The sequence below is a fragment of the Sciurus carolinensis genome, chromosome 13 (genome assembly GCF_902686445.1).
Source record: "Sciurus carolinensis chromosome 13, mSciCar1.2, whole genome shotgun sequence".
NCBI lineage: Eukaryota > Metazoa > Chordata > Mammalia > Rodentia > Sciuridae > Sciurus > Sciurus carolinensis.
In genome coordinates, this window is record NC_062225.1 from 1186911 (window position 1) to 1200211 (window position 13301).

A 13301-nucleotide genomic window follows, 5' to 3' on the forward strand; every position below is an offset into this window, starting at 1 on the left:
AGCTGCCCTGACTTGGACTCCTTTCCACGGCGATGGAAGTCTGAGGAGCACAGACCTGCTTCCTGCCATACTCCTGTGACTGGCTCTCTGGGCTACCCCGGCCTGTCTCCCAGCACCCTGGAGGTCACTTCCAACAGCAGTTTCTCTTGCTCACATGACTCTCTGGAGTCATTTCTCCATAATACCAGTGTGAGCCTTTACAGGAAATGACTAAACTTCTGATTCCAGGGCAAGACGAATAATGGACTCCCCCAAGTCCCACGAAGAAGAGCTGCAAACGTCAGAAGCCTCCGACTGGCTCGAGCCTTGACTACTGAGAAATGACATTGGTGAACTCCTCAGGTCTCCTTCTGCCTTGTATTCCAACCAAACGCTGGAGAGTGGTGACAGAAGTGCAAGGGGAGCGTGCCACATTTGAATGCATGCCCCGAATTTTGCGTGTTGGAAACTTAACCCACAAGTTTGTATGTTGGTGGCATTTGGAAGTGGGGCCTCTGTGAAGAGACTGAGCCGATGTGCTCCTCTGTCAGGCTGCATGCTGTCCTCCGCCACGTCATGAGGTGGCAGGATGGCCCCCGCCAGGTCCAGCAGATGCGGTGCCACGCTCTCGAGCTTCCTGGCCAGCATACCATGAGCCAAATCCACTCCCATTTTTAACAAAGGTGTTTTGTTATAGCAAAAGAAAACAGACGTAGATAGCAGAGACAAAGAAAAAAATCCAAGAGAGCCTGTTGTCTCTGGCCAAAGGGCCAGGAGAGGAGCAGCTTAGCAAGAAAGAACACTTTATTTTCTGAGACAGGGTCTCGCTGAGTTGTTTAGGGCCTCCCTAAATTGCTAAGGCTAGTCTTGAACTTGTAATCCTCCTGCCTCAGCCTCCCAAGCTGCTGGGATTACAGGCATGCACAACAGCGCCCGGTTAAGACAGAACACTTTAGATAATAACCATCCTATCCTGCTAAACAAACAGAGAAACATGTCCCTCTTCCCAATCCTCAGTAAAGCCCCAGTGGGGGCCTGGACTCCCACCCTGACTGGTCTGTAACAAGGCACCCTTACCTGCACCAGGGTAGCATCAGAGAAGGCCAAGCAGGAGCTGGGCCTTCATCCTTCCCAGTGGTAAGAAGCAACCCTATCACCTCTGCAATGTCAGTGGAGGTCACACGGGGACAGCAGTGAAGTGCCCCTGTCCCTCCCAGTCAGTGGTGTCCAGAGGCCAAAGGGATACCTGGGCTTTACCCCATGAGTGACAGCCCTTCTTCCCCGACTGGCATGGCAGCAGAGGAGGCCTGCTAGAAGGGGAGCTATAAAGGAGACCCCAGTCTCTTAACACAGTACTCAAAACGACCAGGACTAGCAGAAAACCACACCTGATGCCAGGAACCAGGACATCTCACTTCTCATTCTCAATGTGAATGAGAAACGACACTCAGCGGACACCAACACTGGGATAGCACAGAAGGCGGACGACCTAGCAAGGACTTTACAGTGGCTGTGGTAGGCCAAATATTGCCCCACTTCCAAAGACGCCCATGCCTCCACCCCAGTACCTCTGAGTGAGCAGTACGGGAAGGAGATTAAGAAGACACTAATCAGCAGGAGGGTGACCACCCTGGGCTCTGGGAGGGCCCAGTGTGGTAAGGGAGGTCCAGGAAGGCAGAAGAGGGAGGCCCAAGCACAGGGCCAGGAAGAGGTGCTGTTTCTGGCTCTGAGAAGAAGGAATGCAGGAGGCCTCTGGAAGGTGGAAAGACAAGCAAGTGGATCTCTCCTAGAGCCTCCGAAAAGGAGCGCAAGGAGTGCAGCCCACCCAGCCTCGATCTGCGCGGGAACTCTGGACTGCAGAGTCAGAGTGAACACATGATGCTGTTCCAAGCTACTAAGCTGTGGAGATTTGTCACGGCAACAGCAGGAAACGACCACAGCAGCTATGCCTCTCATGAGCCAGTATGACAGAATATACTTTGGTTTTTCTCCTCAGTGCTGGGGACAGAAGGCAGGGCTTTGGCACGTCCTCCACCATTGAGCTACACCTCTGGGCCCACCCTGAAAAACAACTGCAAAAATAGAAAGGGTCACTAAAGAAATGCAAATGAAGAAAGAATCAAATGGAAATTTTAGAAATGAAAAAATAAATCAAATAAACCTAAACACTGGAGATAAAGGTCAGAGACTATGAAGGTGGAACAAATAAAATGATCCCATCTGAGCAAGAGGACAGGGGAAAAAGCAGAAATGAGCAGGGCCTGGGGGAGCTATTAGGTTAGACCCAAACACCGAGGCGGGGCCGCGGCTCAGTGGTGCAGCCGCTGCCTAGCACGAGCAAGGCCCTGGCTTCAGGCCCACAACTGCAGCACACAACAGCAGCAAGGGTCTCGTTTTGTGTCCTGAGTCCCATAAGAGAAGACAAAGTCTGGGGCTGAAGAAAGTATTCAAAGTAATTGTAGCTGGAAATTAGCCACATTTCACAAAGGACATAAACTAACAGATTCAAGCGGCTGAGCTAACCCCAAGCACGATAAGCCCAAAAAGACCCATACGACGACACGTCATGGTCGAAATCCTGAAATCTTAAGAAAAGCTGGGCATGGTAGCACATGCCTGTAATCCCAGGCTAAGACAGGAGAATTGCAAGTTCAAGGCCAGTCTCAGCAACTTAGCAAGGTCCTAAGCAACTTAGTGAGACCCTGTCTCAAAATAAAAAAATAAGAACAGAATGGGGACACAGTTGCTGGGTTTAACCCCCAGTATTACAAAAAGACAAAAGACCTCCGAAGCAGGGCAGAACAACAGCTCCTTACTCATAGGGGGAGGGAACTCGAGTGGCGGGGACTTCTCATCAGACACCCGAGGCCAGAAGGAAGCAGGTGCTTCAAGAGCTGAAGGAAAAGACCAGGGTTTTAAACTGCACCCAGAGCGCTCCTGACAAGGGAAGATCACGGCATTCTCAGGAGACCAGGAGGAAAATGGCAGAGAAAGAGTCCTGGACACTGGGAGGGAAGAACAAGACAGGGCGCAAACAGCATGTGCAGGACGCCAAGGCCCTGCGGTCTGTCCTGTGCTGGGGAGGAGACCCAGGGCTCCACAGGCTGGGGGGTGCTGCACCACCCACTGCCCCCGCCCTCCCTCCAGAGCTTCTGATGTTATATTTGGTGGAGGCAAAAATCACAACACCATCTGATGTGGTCCTCGATACACGGGGGACACTCTCAAGACAACTACACTACAGTTCTGGGGCCTAACCTCCCACCACTACCAACAGATTAAGGATACATAAAGCTTCCTTTTCTAATTAAGATCATTCGCTATTCCACACAAATATAACTGGATATGATTTTGAAAAAGCATCACCCTAAAACAAGTGAAATCATCTTTCAGTTTAAAAATTTGTAATAAAATTTTCACTTTTCTCATGAAAAAGGAGGAGGACAGATCCCAAGGCTTCAGATTCCAGGCCCTGCCACTCCTGCAGGCTGCAGGTGTCTTCCCGTGGCGAGGCCTTAGCCTCAACATGCTGTAGCCCCCGGGAGCCCTGCTCTTCCTGCCTACACTGCTGGCGCAGCCTCCGTGCTAGCCCTGGGTCAGGGGAGGGAGGGACGGAGAGTGCGCGTCTCCTCTTACCCTGAAAGCCCAGGTCCTCCCAGTGGTCTCCCCGGAGGGCGCAGTCCAGTTTGGAGCCGGTCAGCTTCTTGTAGATGGTCTGGAGCACACGGCCGTGCACTGGGTCTTGGCTGTCCAGGCCACCTGCCCCCAAACACACCACACTCTCTGCCGACTGTCCCAGGGGAGGGCTGGGTGCTCAACACCCTCCTCTCAGCTCCCAGTCTCACCCACCATCAGGTGCATGCCAGAGCCCTGGCCTGGCCAGCTGAGGGGCACAGTGCTCTGTCCCAGCACCCATGTGGGGTGTGCTCTGTGGCAGCCCGACACTCACACTGAGCGATGGTCAAGACCAAGTCCCTTTCCTCCCGAAGGCCCTGATGGAGCTTAGGAGGCCCGAAGAGGCAGTGCCGGAGGGCGGCGAGCCCAGTCCTTCGAACAGTTGGTTGTATTCTCTTCTGGGGAGGAAGATGCAGGTATTGGGCAGAGGGCCAGCTTCATCTGCCTTAAGGAGCTGACCATCCCCTGGGGTCAGTTAGCGCCCCAGCCAGCACCTGCCTCTGGGCAGTGAAAAGAGGCAGAGGCTGCCAAGAACCCGCCAGGCCTCCCAGACAGGCTCTTCCAGCTTGTCTGCAGGGAGGAGGAGGTGTCCTGAAGCCAGCATTCCCTGCCATTCTGTGCGTTGGTCCTTCAGAATTTTCCAGAATTAGCTATTCTACTGACTCCGGGAGGCTCCAGATGCCCCTCTGGGATTCCCCCATGTGGTCCAAGAGAAAGCCGGCCAGGGCTCCCAGCAGGGCTGCTCTACCCTTCCACATCCATCTCCCTCTCTCAGAGGTGAGTCCCCACTCAACTTCTAGGACACCAGCCAGAGGGGAGGGGGTTCAGTGGGGACTCACTGGAGTGAGATGCCTCTGAGGGGTGGCTGGAGCCTCGTGGCCATGACCAGTGCTTCCTAAGCTCAGTCGTGTTGGCTCCTTGTGGCCAGGACCACGGCTGCTGGTCTTAGAATATTCTTTTGTTTTGAGCAGCTGAGGATGAACCCAGGGCCTCACACACGCACGGTCAACGCTACCCACTGAGCCGCACTTCGGCCCCTGCCTTGGGATATTACAATTTGAGTAGCTTCTGGCTCTCTGGACTCTGCTGACCAACACAACTCCTGAGCCAGGTTTCATGTTAATGATCTGCAACTGCATTCTTCTCAACTTACTGCTAGTCACAGATTGAACCAGAAAGCCCAGCTTGGCTTTCCCCCAATACTCCCTCCTTTCCTGACCCCACATACTTCTTAAGATTCCCAAATAGCTCCTGGATCCTTCAGGGAACTGCCCTCCATTGGCCATGACTCATTCAGCTCCTTGGACAACTGCACCACCTCCCCAGGGCGCTTCCGGGTCCTTGGTTCCCCCCTCCCACTGCTAAGAGGGAAGAGCAGGGGACAGCTGCACAGGCCCCTGAATGGCAGGCCACAGGACGCCAGGGGCCTGGCCCTGAGGACGCTGTGCCACAGCACTTCTCGGGTGAGACAGGCCCTCAGATGGACGCTTCCACTTGCTTGCCCAGGGCCCTCTTCTGGAGGGAGGGAAGACTGGCTCCTGGAAGCAGGAACTTCGAGGACCTGAACCTCCCGTTACCTTGAAGGAGGAGAGGTCCAGAGTCTGGAGGTGCTGCAGGGCCTCACCAAAGGAGATGAGCTGTCCAGGCTGGTCTGAGCTGTCCCAGCTCTCTGTGGCAGGAGGGAAGAGAGCTGAGGATCTGTTAACAGTCGTAGTTCTGCCAGCAAGCCTCCACCTAGGGCTCCTGGTGGTCACCTCTGAGCCAAGCACGGGCTTCCAGCTGAGCACAGACACCCACGGCTGCAGCCCTCCTTTCAAGGAGTTGGCTTTACCCGCTGGACCAGGCTGTTCAGAGTTGCTAGCTAACCTCCGCATGGAGCAGGATGGGGCTGACCTGCAAGGGCTCCCTAATTCCATCCTTGAGGGGGCAAGTCACTGCCAGGAGTAGGTACCCACAGGGGGCGTGCTACTGGTTTGCTCAGGGGCCAATTCGCCATGTAGGCGATGGCTGATGCTATTCCCTGTCACATCTCTCCAGGAGCCTGATGGGACTCAGGCTAAGTCCAGGTGCTACCTCTACCCTGCCATGTCTCTACCTGGACCTCTCAGAAAGGGACTTGAGGAGATTCGTACCCAGTCTTCAGAGCACTCCAGTAGATGGCTTTGCCCCTGTCTTTGCAGCCCACCTTGAATACTGAACAACCTGACCAGCTGTGTGCAGGGGCCCTGGCTGCCTGCCTCCATCCTCCTCACCCTGCAGAGGCTGCCCCTGCCCAAGGCTCCCCCTGCCTTCCCTCAGATTAGCTGGATGTCAGGGAGGGCTGGCAACCCTGCACTCATTTCCATTTCTCTGGAGGAAGAATGTCGTCATCTTTTGGTTTGGAAAAGAGATTTTATTCTATGTCACGCTACTAAAATGAGAACACTCAGGAAAGGTCTCCTAATCCCAGAACTCCAGAAACACCAGCCACCCTCGTTTACCTGCATCTGGCTGGATGGTGTCCACAGCTTCCCATTCCTCTTGGGCCCTGAGCACCTCTGCGCTCACAACTGCAACAATGAGAAAAGGAGGGGCGGCTGACCACAACTGCAGACACCAGCCTCGCCTGCCCCGGGCCTGGCCACCCTCCAGGTCCTGCCAGAGTGAGCTTTCAGAAGGCAGTACTGATGTCCTCCAGCGGCTCTACGAGCCCTCACTCTGCAGCGCACACCTAAGCCCCTCAGGGTCCAGATCCTTCCTCCTTGCTGCCTTGCTCGGGGACCAGCTGGAGTCCTCGGCTCGCTCTGCCTTCCCCATGCTCCTGTCCTTGCAGACGGCTCGCCCTGGCAGGCTCAGTTCCCTCCCTCACTGGGCAGCATCTCTGACCTCACACCTGGATTAGGAGCCACACCCTGAGGCGCTACACCCGATGGTTACCATGGTGGGCTGGCTGTCTAGCCCTGCTCTGTGAGGCACGGGGCAGGGTCCTCCAGACCCAGCAGTGCTGCATGCATGGCAGGGGCTCTGCAGGTGTCGGATGAATCAACGCACTTCCGCAAAAGGGAAAGGGGTAGAAAGGGCAGCTACCACACAGCCTTCTCTCCAAAACACAGCTGCCTCTCTAGCCCAAACTGCTGGGCACCTTCTGGCACTGGCACTCCCAATTCAATTCTCATATGACACCAACTAACAAAATGAAGGCTGGAGACTGCACTGCCCAGTGTGGATGAGGACCTCCCTGGCCACAGGGGTGCACGCAGACTAGGAAGGCTCCTGCCCCGTGGTTTGCAATGGTGTGTCTCCAAGTGGAACCCTTCCAGTGCTGAAATCCAATCCCACTGTGAGCTGCTAAGAGGGTGGACACAGTGCGACTCTCCTACTCAGAGGTGGGATCTTCAGGAGGCAATTGGGGGTAAATCAGGGTGGAGACCATGACTGAATACTGGGGCGTCATGAGAGCCAGCCCAGAGGAGATGTGCATGTGTGGTCCTGCTCTCCCTCCTTGAGATGCCCCCATCAACCTGGGCCTGCCAGCACGGCCATCACGATGCAGCCTCAACCTTGCAACAGAGCTGTGAGCCAAAAGAGCCACCCACTGTCAGCCATCTCATGATAGTAATGAAAAACAGACTAAGACAGACGTGCTCTTGCAGATTAAATGCCACCAAATGCTAATGGAGAGTGAGGAAGAGACAGGCTGGGAAACAGAGGAGGACAGTGGCTGAAAGCACACCCGAGAGCCAGACGAGGTGAAGGGTGTGACCTCTGCTGCTCAGTGGCTGTGTTTCTTTGGGCGAGCTGCTTAGTCATCTAGCTCCTCTTCTCCAGCTCCACACGAGAGCATGCAGCCCAAAGGCTGCAGTTCAGTAAGCCTAGCGATTACTGCTGACAGTCCTGGGCTCAAGGCTGTCTATGCCACCTCCAGCCTGAGGCGGCAGACAGCGAGACTGAGGGATTCCAAGGTGGACAACGCCAAACAAATACTTGACCTTGGATGGTCAAGAAAATAAAACTTGCCTTCAGCATGCTGGACCCTCCGGAGATCAAATGAGGGACAAAGTGACTGGCCAGAAAGGGAGAAGCAGAACAACCACAAGGAACGCGTATGGTCTGAGTCCCACCGACTTGCGGCTTTGATTCTGCACCCTCAGACCCCCGCTCCGAGCACTCAGGGCGACCTGTCCCCTGTGCTCCTCATCCAGGTCTGGGAGGGAGGAGTGGAGACCTCAGGAGCAGCACAGGGGTAAAGGTCTGCTGTCACCATAGGTTAGTCAGAGGAAAGTACTAGCTACTGGCTAGCAATATCAAGGGCTGGGATGCGGCTCAGTGGTAGAGCACCCGCTCGGCATTGGAGCCCAGGGTTCCACCCCCAGCAATGGAGAAGAATCAAACATGTGGCACTGAAACCAACTAAAGATACCAGACCAGTGCCTACAAACTGGGGACAGACACCCAAGCCATGTAAGAGCTTTTCCCGTCCTCTTGGAGACCCTCCCACTTCCAGAGATGATCCTGACCAACAGAGGACCACAGGCAAAGGACAGAATTTTGAGAAACGGACTCAGCTTACATTAGTATAGCTGCTTTTTCTTTTTAATTGTCTTTTTTATTCTCCCTCTCTTCCATGTATTCATAAACTAAACATTGTTGACTTGGTCATCCTATTTAATTGAAATTAGCCAAGAGCAATCTGAAAAACTTTTAAAATATGGTAGAAATATCTGGCATAAAAAAATTTGAGTAGAAATATTTTGGCATTTAAGTTAAAAGTTATTTACTAATGTTGGGTTGTTGCCATTCAGTATGGATAGTATTTTATTTAGAGAACTTTGTGGATGTCCAAAAATTTTTTTCTACATTACAATATTTATAAAGCCCCAGAATATTTATAAAAGAGCCAGAATTTAAATGAGATATCTAACTCCAGAGCGGCTGCTTCTGAGATAATGAGGATCTCTCCATAATAAATCAGCAAGTGGAATGAACTTTAAATAGAGTACAGATGGAAAACAGATAAAGCAGGAGACTACCCCCCAAAGCCTTTTCAAGTACGTGAACTCATTTTCCCACTATCCCTTTGAGGATGAGAGAAGTATTAATATTTCCAACCTAGACAGAGATCACATGACTCTCCCAGAGGCACACAGTAAACTACCAGTGTTGATTCTAATTATCCTTAAGGAACACAAGCCCACAAAATTCTGGAGGATAAATAAGAAATTCCGCCAACGAAAGGCAGATCCACAGAAGGTCTGGCTTGGGCCCCACCCCGACTCCAGAGCCCTGAGAGGTCCTTACCACCTGGCTCCCATCCATTAGCTTCTGCTGTCAGGGCCCGGAGAACGTCACGGTTCTTCAACTCTGAGATCTGTGGGGCAGGTCACCTTCAGAGAGAGGGCAGATTCCATGTGCCCCATACACACCAATATTTCCCACCCACTTGCACAAATATCCTTGAAACTGGCCAGAGACTCTGGTCGGCACTGATGGGTCCATTAAACTATTTTTTGAGGGCTAGTGCTGGGGATTGAACTCCTGTGGCACTGAAGGGAACTTCAGAGTGAACACCTGGAGACTTCCACTGCAATGTGGAAGCAGGGCGACGAGAGGACAAGGGCAAGTGCTCCTCCAACAGCAGACAGGCAGACACTCGCTCGAGTCCTTGGGACTCTCGAGTGCTCTGGCACCCACCGCTTTACGCTCTGCTTCCTACGGCAACTACCCAACTAGACAGAGGTGGTGTGGCCTGTCTGCGACTCCGCAGCGTGAGCTCCTGCAGGGGAGCACCTACCAGCCCGTGTCCCCAGTGCCCAGCACCAAGCCTGGCCGGCAAAGCAGCAGAGCAAAGGTATGTGCTGGCAGGAGGCGCCGAGTGTGATACGTACAGGAATTCCTGCAAAGTCCACGAGGGCACCGCCATCTTCCTCACGTGACGCACAATCCCCAGGAGATGCTCTTTCACCCTGTGAGACAGGCCAGGATCAACCTCCCAGGACATATCGATTCCCCCAGGACCACAGTTTAAATGCTGCACCTTTACCCAGAATCACAAAAGACATAACTCCAGAGAAATACTGTCATGAAAAACCTGTTTAACATGGTGTGAAGAAAAACTGTGGGTTGGGGAGATAATGTGGTGGCAGAGCTCGTGCCTATCAGGTACAAGGTCCTGGGTTTCATCCCCAACGCATTAAAAAAAAACAAGAAAAAAACAAAAAAGCTCAATTAATGTTTTCTCAAAATCGTCTCTTGATGGTCCTGGGGAAGGAACCAAGGGCCGTGTGCATACTAGGCAAGTGTTCTACAACTAAGCTTCACCCTCAAACTTTTCTATTTTATTTTGAGACCAGGGGGGTCTTACTAGTTGCCCAGGCTGGTCTTGAACTTGTGATCCTCCTGCTTCAGCCTCCTGAGTAGCTGGGATTATAAGTGTGCACCACTGCACTTATCTCAAAAATCTTATACCCATTTCTTAACTCTGGCAAAGGTCTCAGGACTCTGAGTAAGAAAGTTCAGTGAAGCAGTTTCCCCTGGCCTTTCTGCTCAGCCAGAACTTCCTCCTACTAGAGTTAAAACCCAAATGAGACACAGCAAAAATGTTTCGTCAACTGTTTGCAATTCATATCACAGATACTCTGACATAATGTTGCAGTTGTCAGATTATCAAAGGTCAAAAAGTTTAGGGGTTTGGGGTGTTGTTCAGTGATACAGCTCTTATGTAGCATGTGGAAGGACCTGGGTTCGATTTCCAGCCCAGTGACTACCCCCAAAACAAAACAAAACAAAACAAAACAAAACAAAAGAATTTGCTAAGACTCTGTTGGCTAGAGTGCCCACACGGGACAGTCGGTCGTACCTGACAAAACCACACGTGCACATCTTGGGTCTGCACGTGTATTCCAGTACTTCACCTACCAGACACTCATCCCTGTGCAAAATGACATGTACCTTGACGGTGTCACTCCCTGCAGCACTATTTATGATAGCAAGAGGCTGAAGAGAGCCCACAAGTCCACAAATGGACTGATTAAAACAACTACAGCACTGGAATCCAGTGAGCTACCACAGGCCTGAAGAAGAATGAGAATGCCTGGTGGGCGCGTCTTCATGACCTCTTAAGAAAGGGCAAAGCAGAGAATGCAGGTTCTCCCACCACTGCATTTATAAAGACACATAAATCCCTCGGAATGGCTATTTCCAGTTACATCCCAGGAGGTAGTAACTTTGCTTCCAGCAGGAAAATCAAGTGGCTGGACACAAGGGGGAGGTAGTTTTCACTATATGTATATCCTCCTGTGATTTTTAGATTCTGAACAATGTGAATGTTTTCTCTAAATTAAAGAAAAAATCAGTAATGAAAAGAAAATAATTAGCAAAGGAATCATTGCTTATGTCAAGGCCCTGGAATCCTAAATTATCCTGTTACTCTAATCCTCCTGTTAATTTTTGCCAACTAACGCTCCTTACGCTCCTTATATACAGTTTTGACTTCTTTATATCCTGGAAGCAAGAATGGCAGCCCAGATATATCATGGCTGACCAGACTCCCCAAAACTGGCCTGTGTTCAACACATCAAAGCCCATGACAATCCAGGCAACACACTGGCAGCAGCTACTCTCCTGACCTTCAACCCTTGATCTGACTGGTTTTTGTGCAGAACATACCCCATCTCCACCTCTCGTATCCCTTCCAGCTGGGTTCTACTTCCTCGAGTGGCCTGCTTCACCAACTGCAACTACAATGGCGCCTCGCTTCTCTTTTGGCCCTTCAACAGAGCACAAGTTTCTCTGTAAGGTCCACACAGGGCCCTTCTCTTATGTTTCTCTGATGCTCTCCCCACGACACCCTTTTTTTTCAGGTAATTCAGGGATTGAACCCAGGGATGTTCTGCCACTGAGCTACATCTCCAGCTCTTTTTATTTTGAGACAGGGTCCCACTAAGTTGCTTAGGGCCTTACTAAGTGAATGAGGCTGACCTTGAATTTACAATCTTCTTGCCTGAACCTCCTCAGCTGCTGGAATTACACACCCCTTAACATAGTACAAAGCTCTGAAATATCTAACTCAAATTTTCTTGAAACTTTGGTTCAAAAAATTTTGTGACTCATGGTGCTAAACAACTCCCTGTAGAAGTACATATACCCAGGATTCGTCCTCTACCACAGACCAGTAGTGTCCAGAGCTTCCTGTAGGAAGGAAAACCTTCCTAGAGTTTCAAAGTAAAACTTGTGTCCTTGTTCTAGCCACTCAATCCCACAAACTAAGTTTAAGACCATTTCTGGGGCAGGTAAGATGGAGGAAAAGGTGCAGAACACAGGTGTAGACACCAAGTCCAAGGAAGATACAGCACAGTGAACCAAGAGTCCTGAGGATAATCAGGTGAGGTGGTGTTTGACAGGGAGGATGAAAGGTATATAACACTGAGGAACTATAGACTTCTTGGGGGATTTATCAGAAAAATTTCCCCCAACCCAAACAAACTTTCATAAGCCATTTAGAAATCAAATTATCAGGAAAGGGAGATGAGGCAGGAGTGAACAGAATCTCCTTTTCTGGGGTGGTGGGGATGAAACCCGGGGCCTCATGCGTGCTAGTTTAGCTCCCTACCACTGATCAACATCCCCAGCCTTGAATCTCCTTTAATACAACAAAAAGCTATGAGATCATTTTCCTATTTATTCCTAAATCTTCACATTCTTTTGATATCGTGTCTCATCATTATTATTAACAACATATCTGTAACCAACATCTTTCCCATACAGGCAAGCTTACCTGTCCGTCTTTAAATTCTTTTTCATTATGGAAAGAGCGAAAATTTTCATTCATGACTCAAAGTCATTTGTTCAAATGAGCTTTGTCCTGGGGCTCAAAGGGGGTCTACTGAGGTCTGAGATCTGATGCTACAGGAGAGCCTCGGGTCCAGCAGTTCTACCTTTGTCTTCCTCCTGGCACTCGTTCAGACCCGGACTAAGACCACAGTCCCTCCGCGCCATCGCCAGGGTGCGGCTGGTTTCCGTGCGCACCGAAGTCCCGGAGGCCCGTGAAGCCTCAGCTCTGCAGAAAACAGAAAACAACTCTGGCCTCTCGGTTCGGTCAGGCCTCTATCGAGGTGCGCACTGATTCTCAATCGACGAGCCGCCGGGCCGAGGGCCGCCCCCGCCACCCGGCTGGCGGTGGGAAGGAAGCGGAGCGGGGCCGCCTCGGCGCGCAGCTCCGGGGACCGGCAGCCAGCCAGCGGCGAGGCGCAGGGCCCAGCTCTGGGCCTCGGGGGCTTGGTCTCCGGGCGCAGGGGCGTCGGGGGCTTCGAGCGCCAGCCTGGCTGCCCGGATGGTGGACGCTCAGAACGCGGCGCGCCCGCCGGGCCCGCCAGGCAGGGCTTCCAACGCTGCCCCCGCCGGTGCGCGCCCCGGGGTCGGCCCTCAGGCCGCCCATCGCAAGGCCCGGGCCGGCGGGGCTGGCCAAGGGCGCAGTGGGCCCCGGCCGCGGGCGGCGAGGAGCGGCGGGGTCTCCTTCGGGCCCCAAGCCGCCCGGTTCCGGCCTCGGCCAGGGTGCGCGCCTCCCGGCCGTGCGCGGCCCCGCGACCCGGCCTCCCCCCCGCGCCGCCCGCTCACCGGGTCCGCACGCCCAGGCGGCGCCCTCGGTCTGCTTCGCGCACGCGCACGCCGCC

At 52.6% G+C, this 13301-nt stretch overlaps 1 protein-coding gene across 6 annotated transcripts in view; it reads right to left on the bottom strand.

Annotated features, from left to right (window-relative positions):
* The window catches only part of Elmod3 (ELMO domain containing 3), a 20825-nt gene extending 7552 nt beyond the window's left edge, over positions 1-13273 (bottom strand). For 3 of the 6 annotated variants that reach the window (XR_007104672.1, XM_047522737.1, XM_047522736.1), the window contains exons 1-8: positions 12567-13235; positions 12407-12423; positions 9519-9596; positions 8932-9001; positions 6135-6203; positions 5232-5323; positions 3929-4052; positions 3616-3738 (exon numbers count right to left, since the gene is read on the bottom strand). Coding sequence is in view for 5 of the 6 variants with exons in the window: in XM_047522737.1 (XP_047378693.1) it covers positions 3616-3738; positions 3929-4052; positions 5232-5323; positions 6135-6203; positions 8932-9001; positions 9519-9596; positions 12407-12423; positions 12567-12627 (634 nt within the window). In the remaining variant the exon portion in view is untranslated. The other 3 variants (XM_047522740.1, XM_047522738.1, XM_047522739.1) reach the window with 3 other exon arrangements.
* Between the last annotated feature and the right edge of the window lie 28 nt (positions 13274-13301).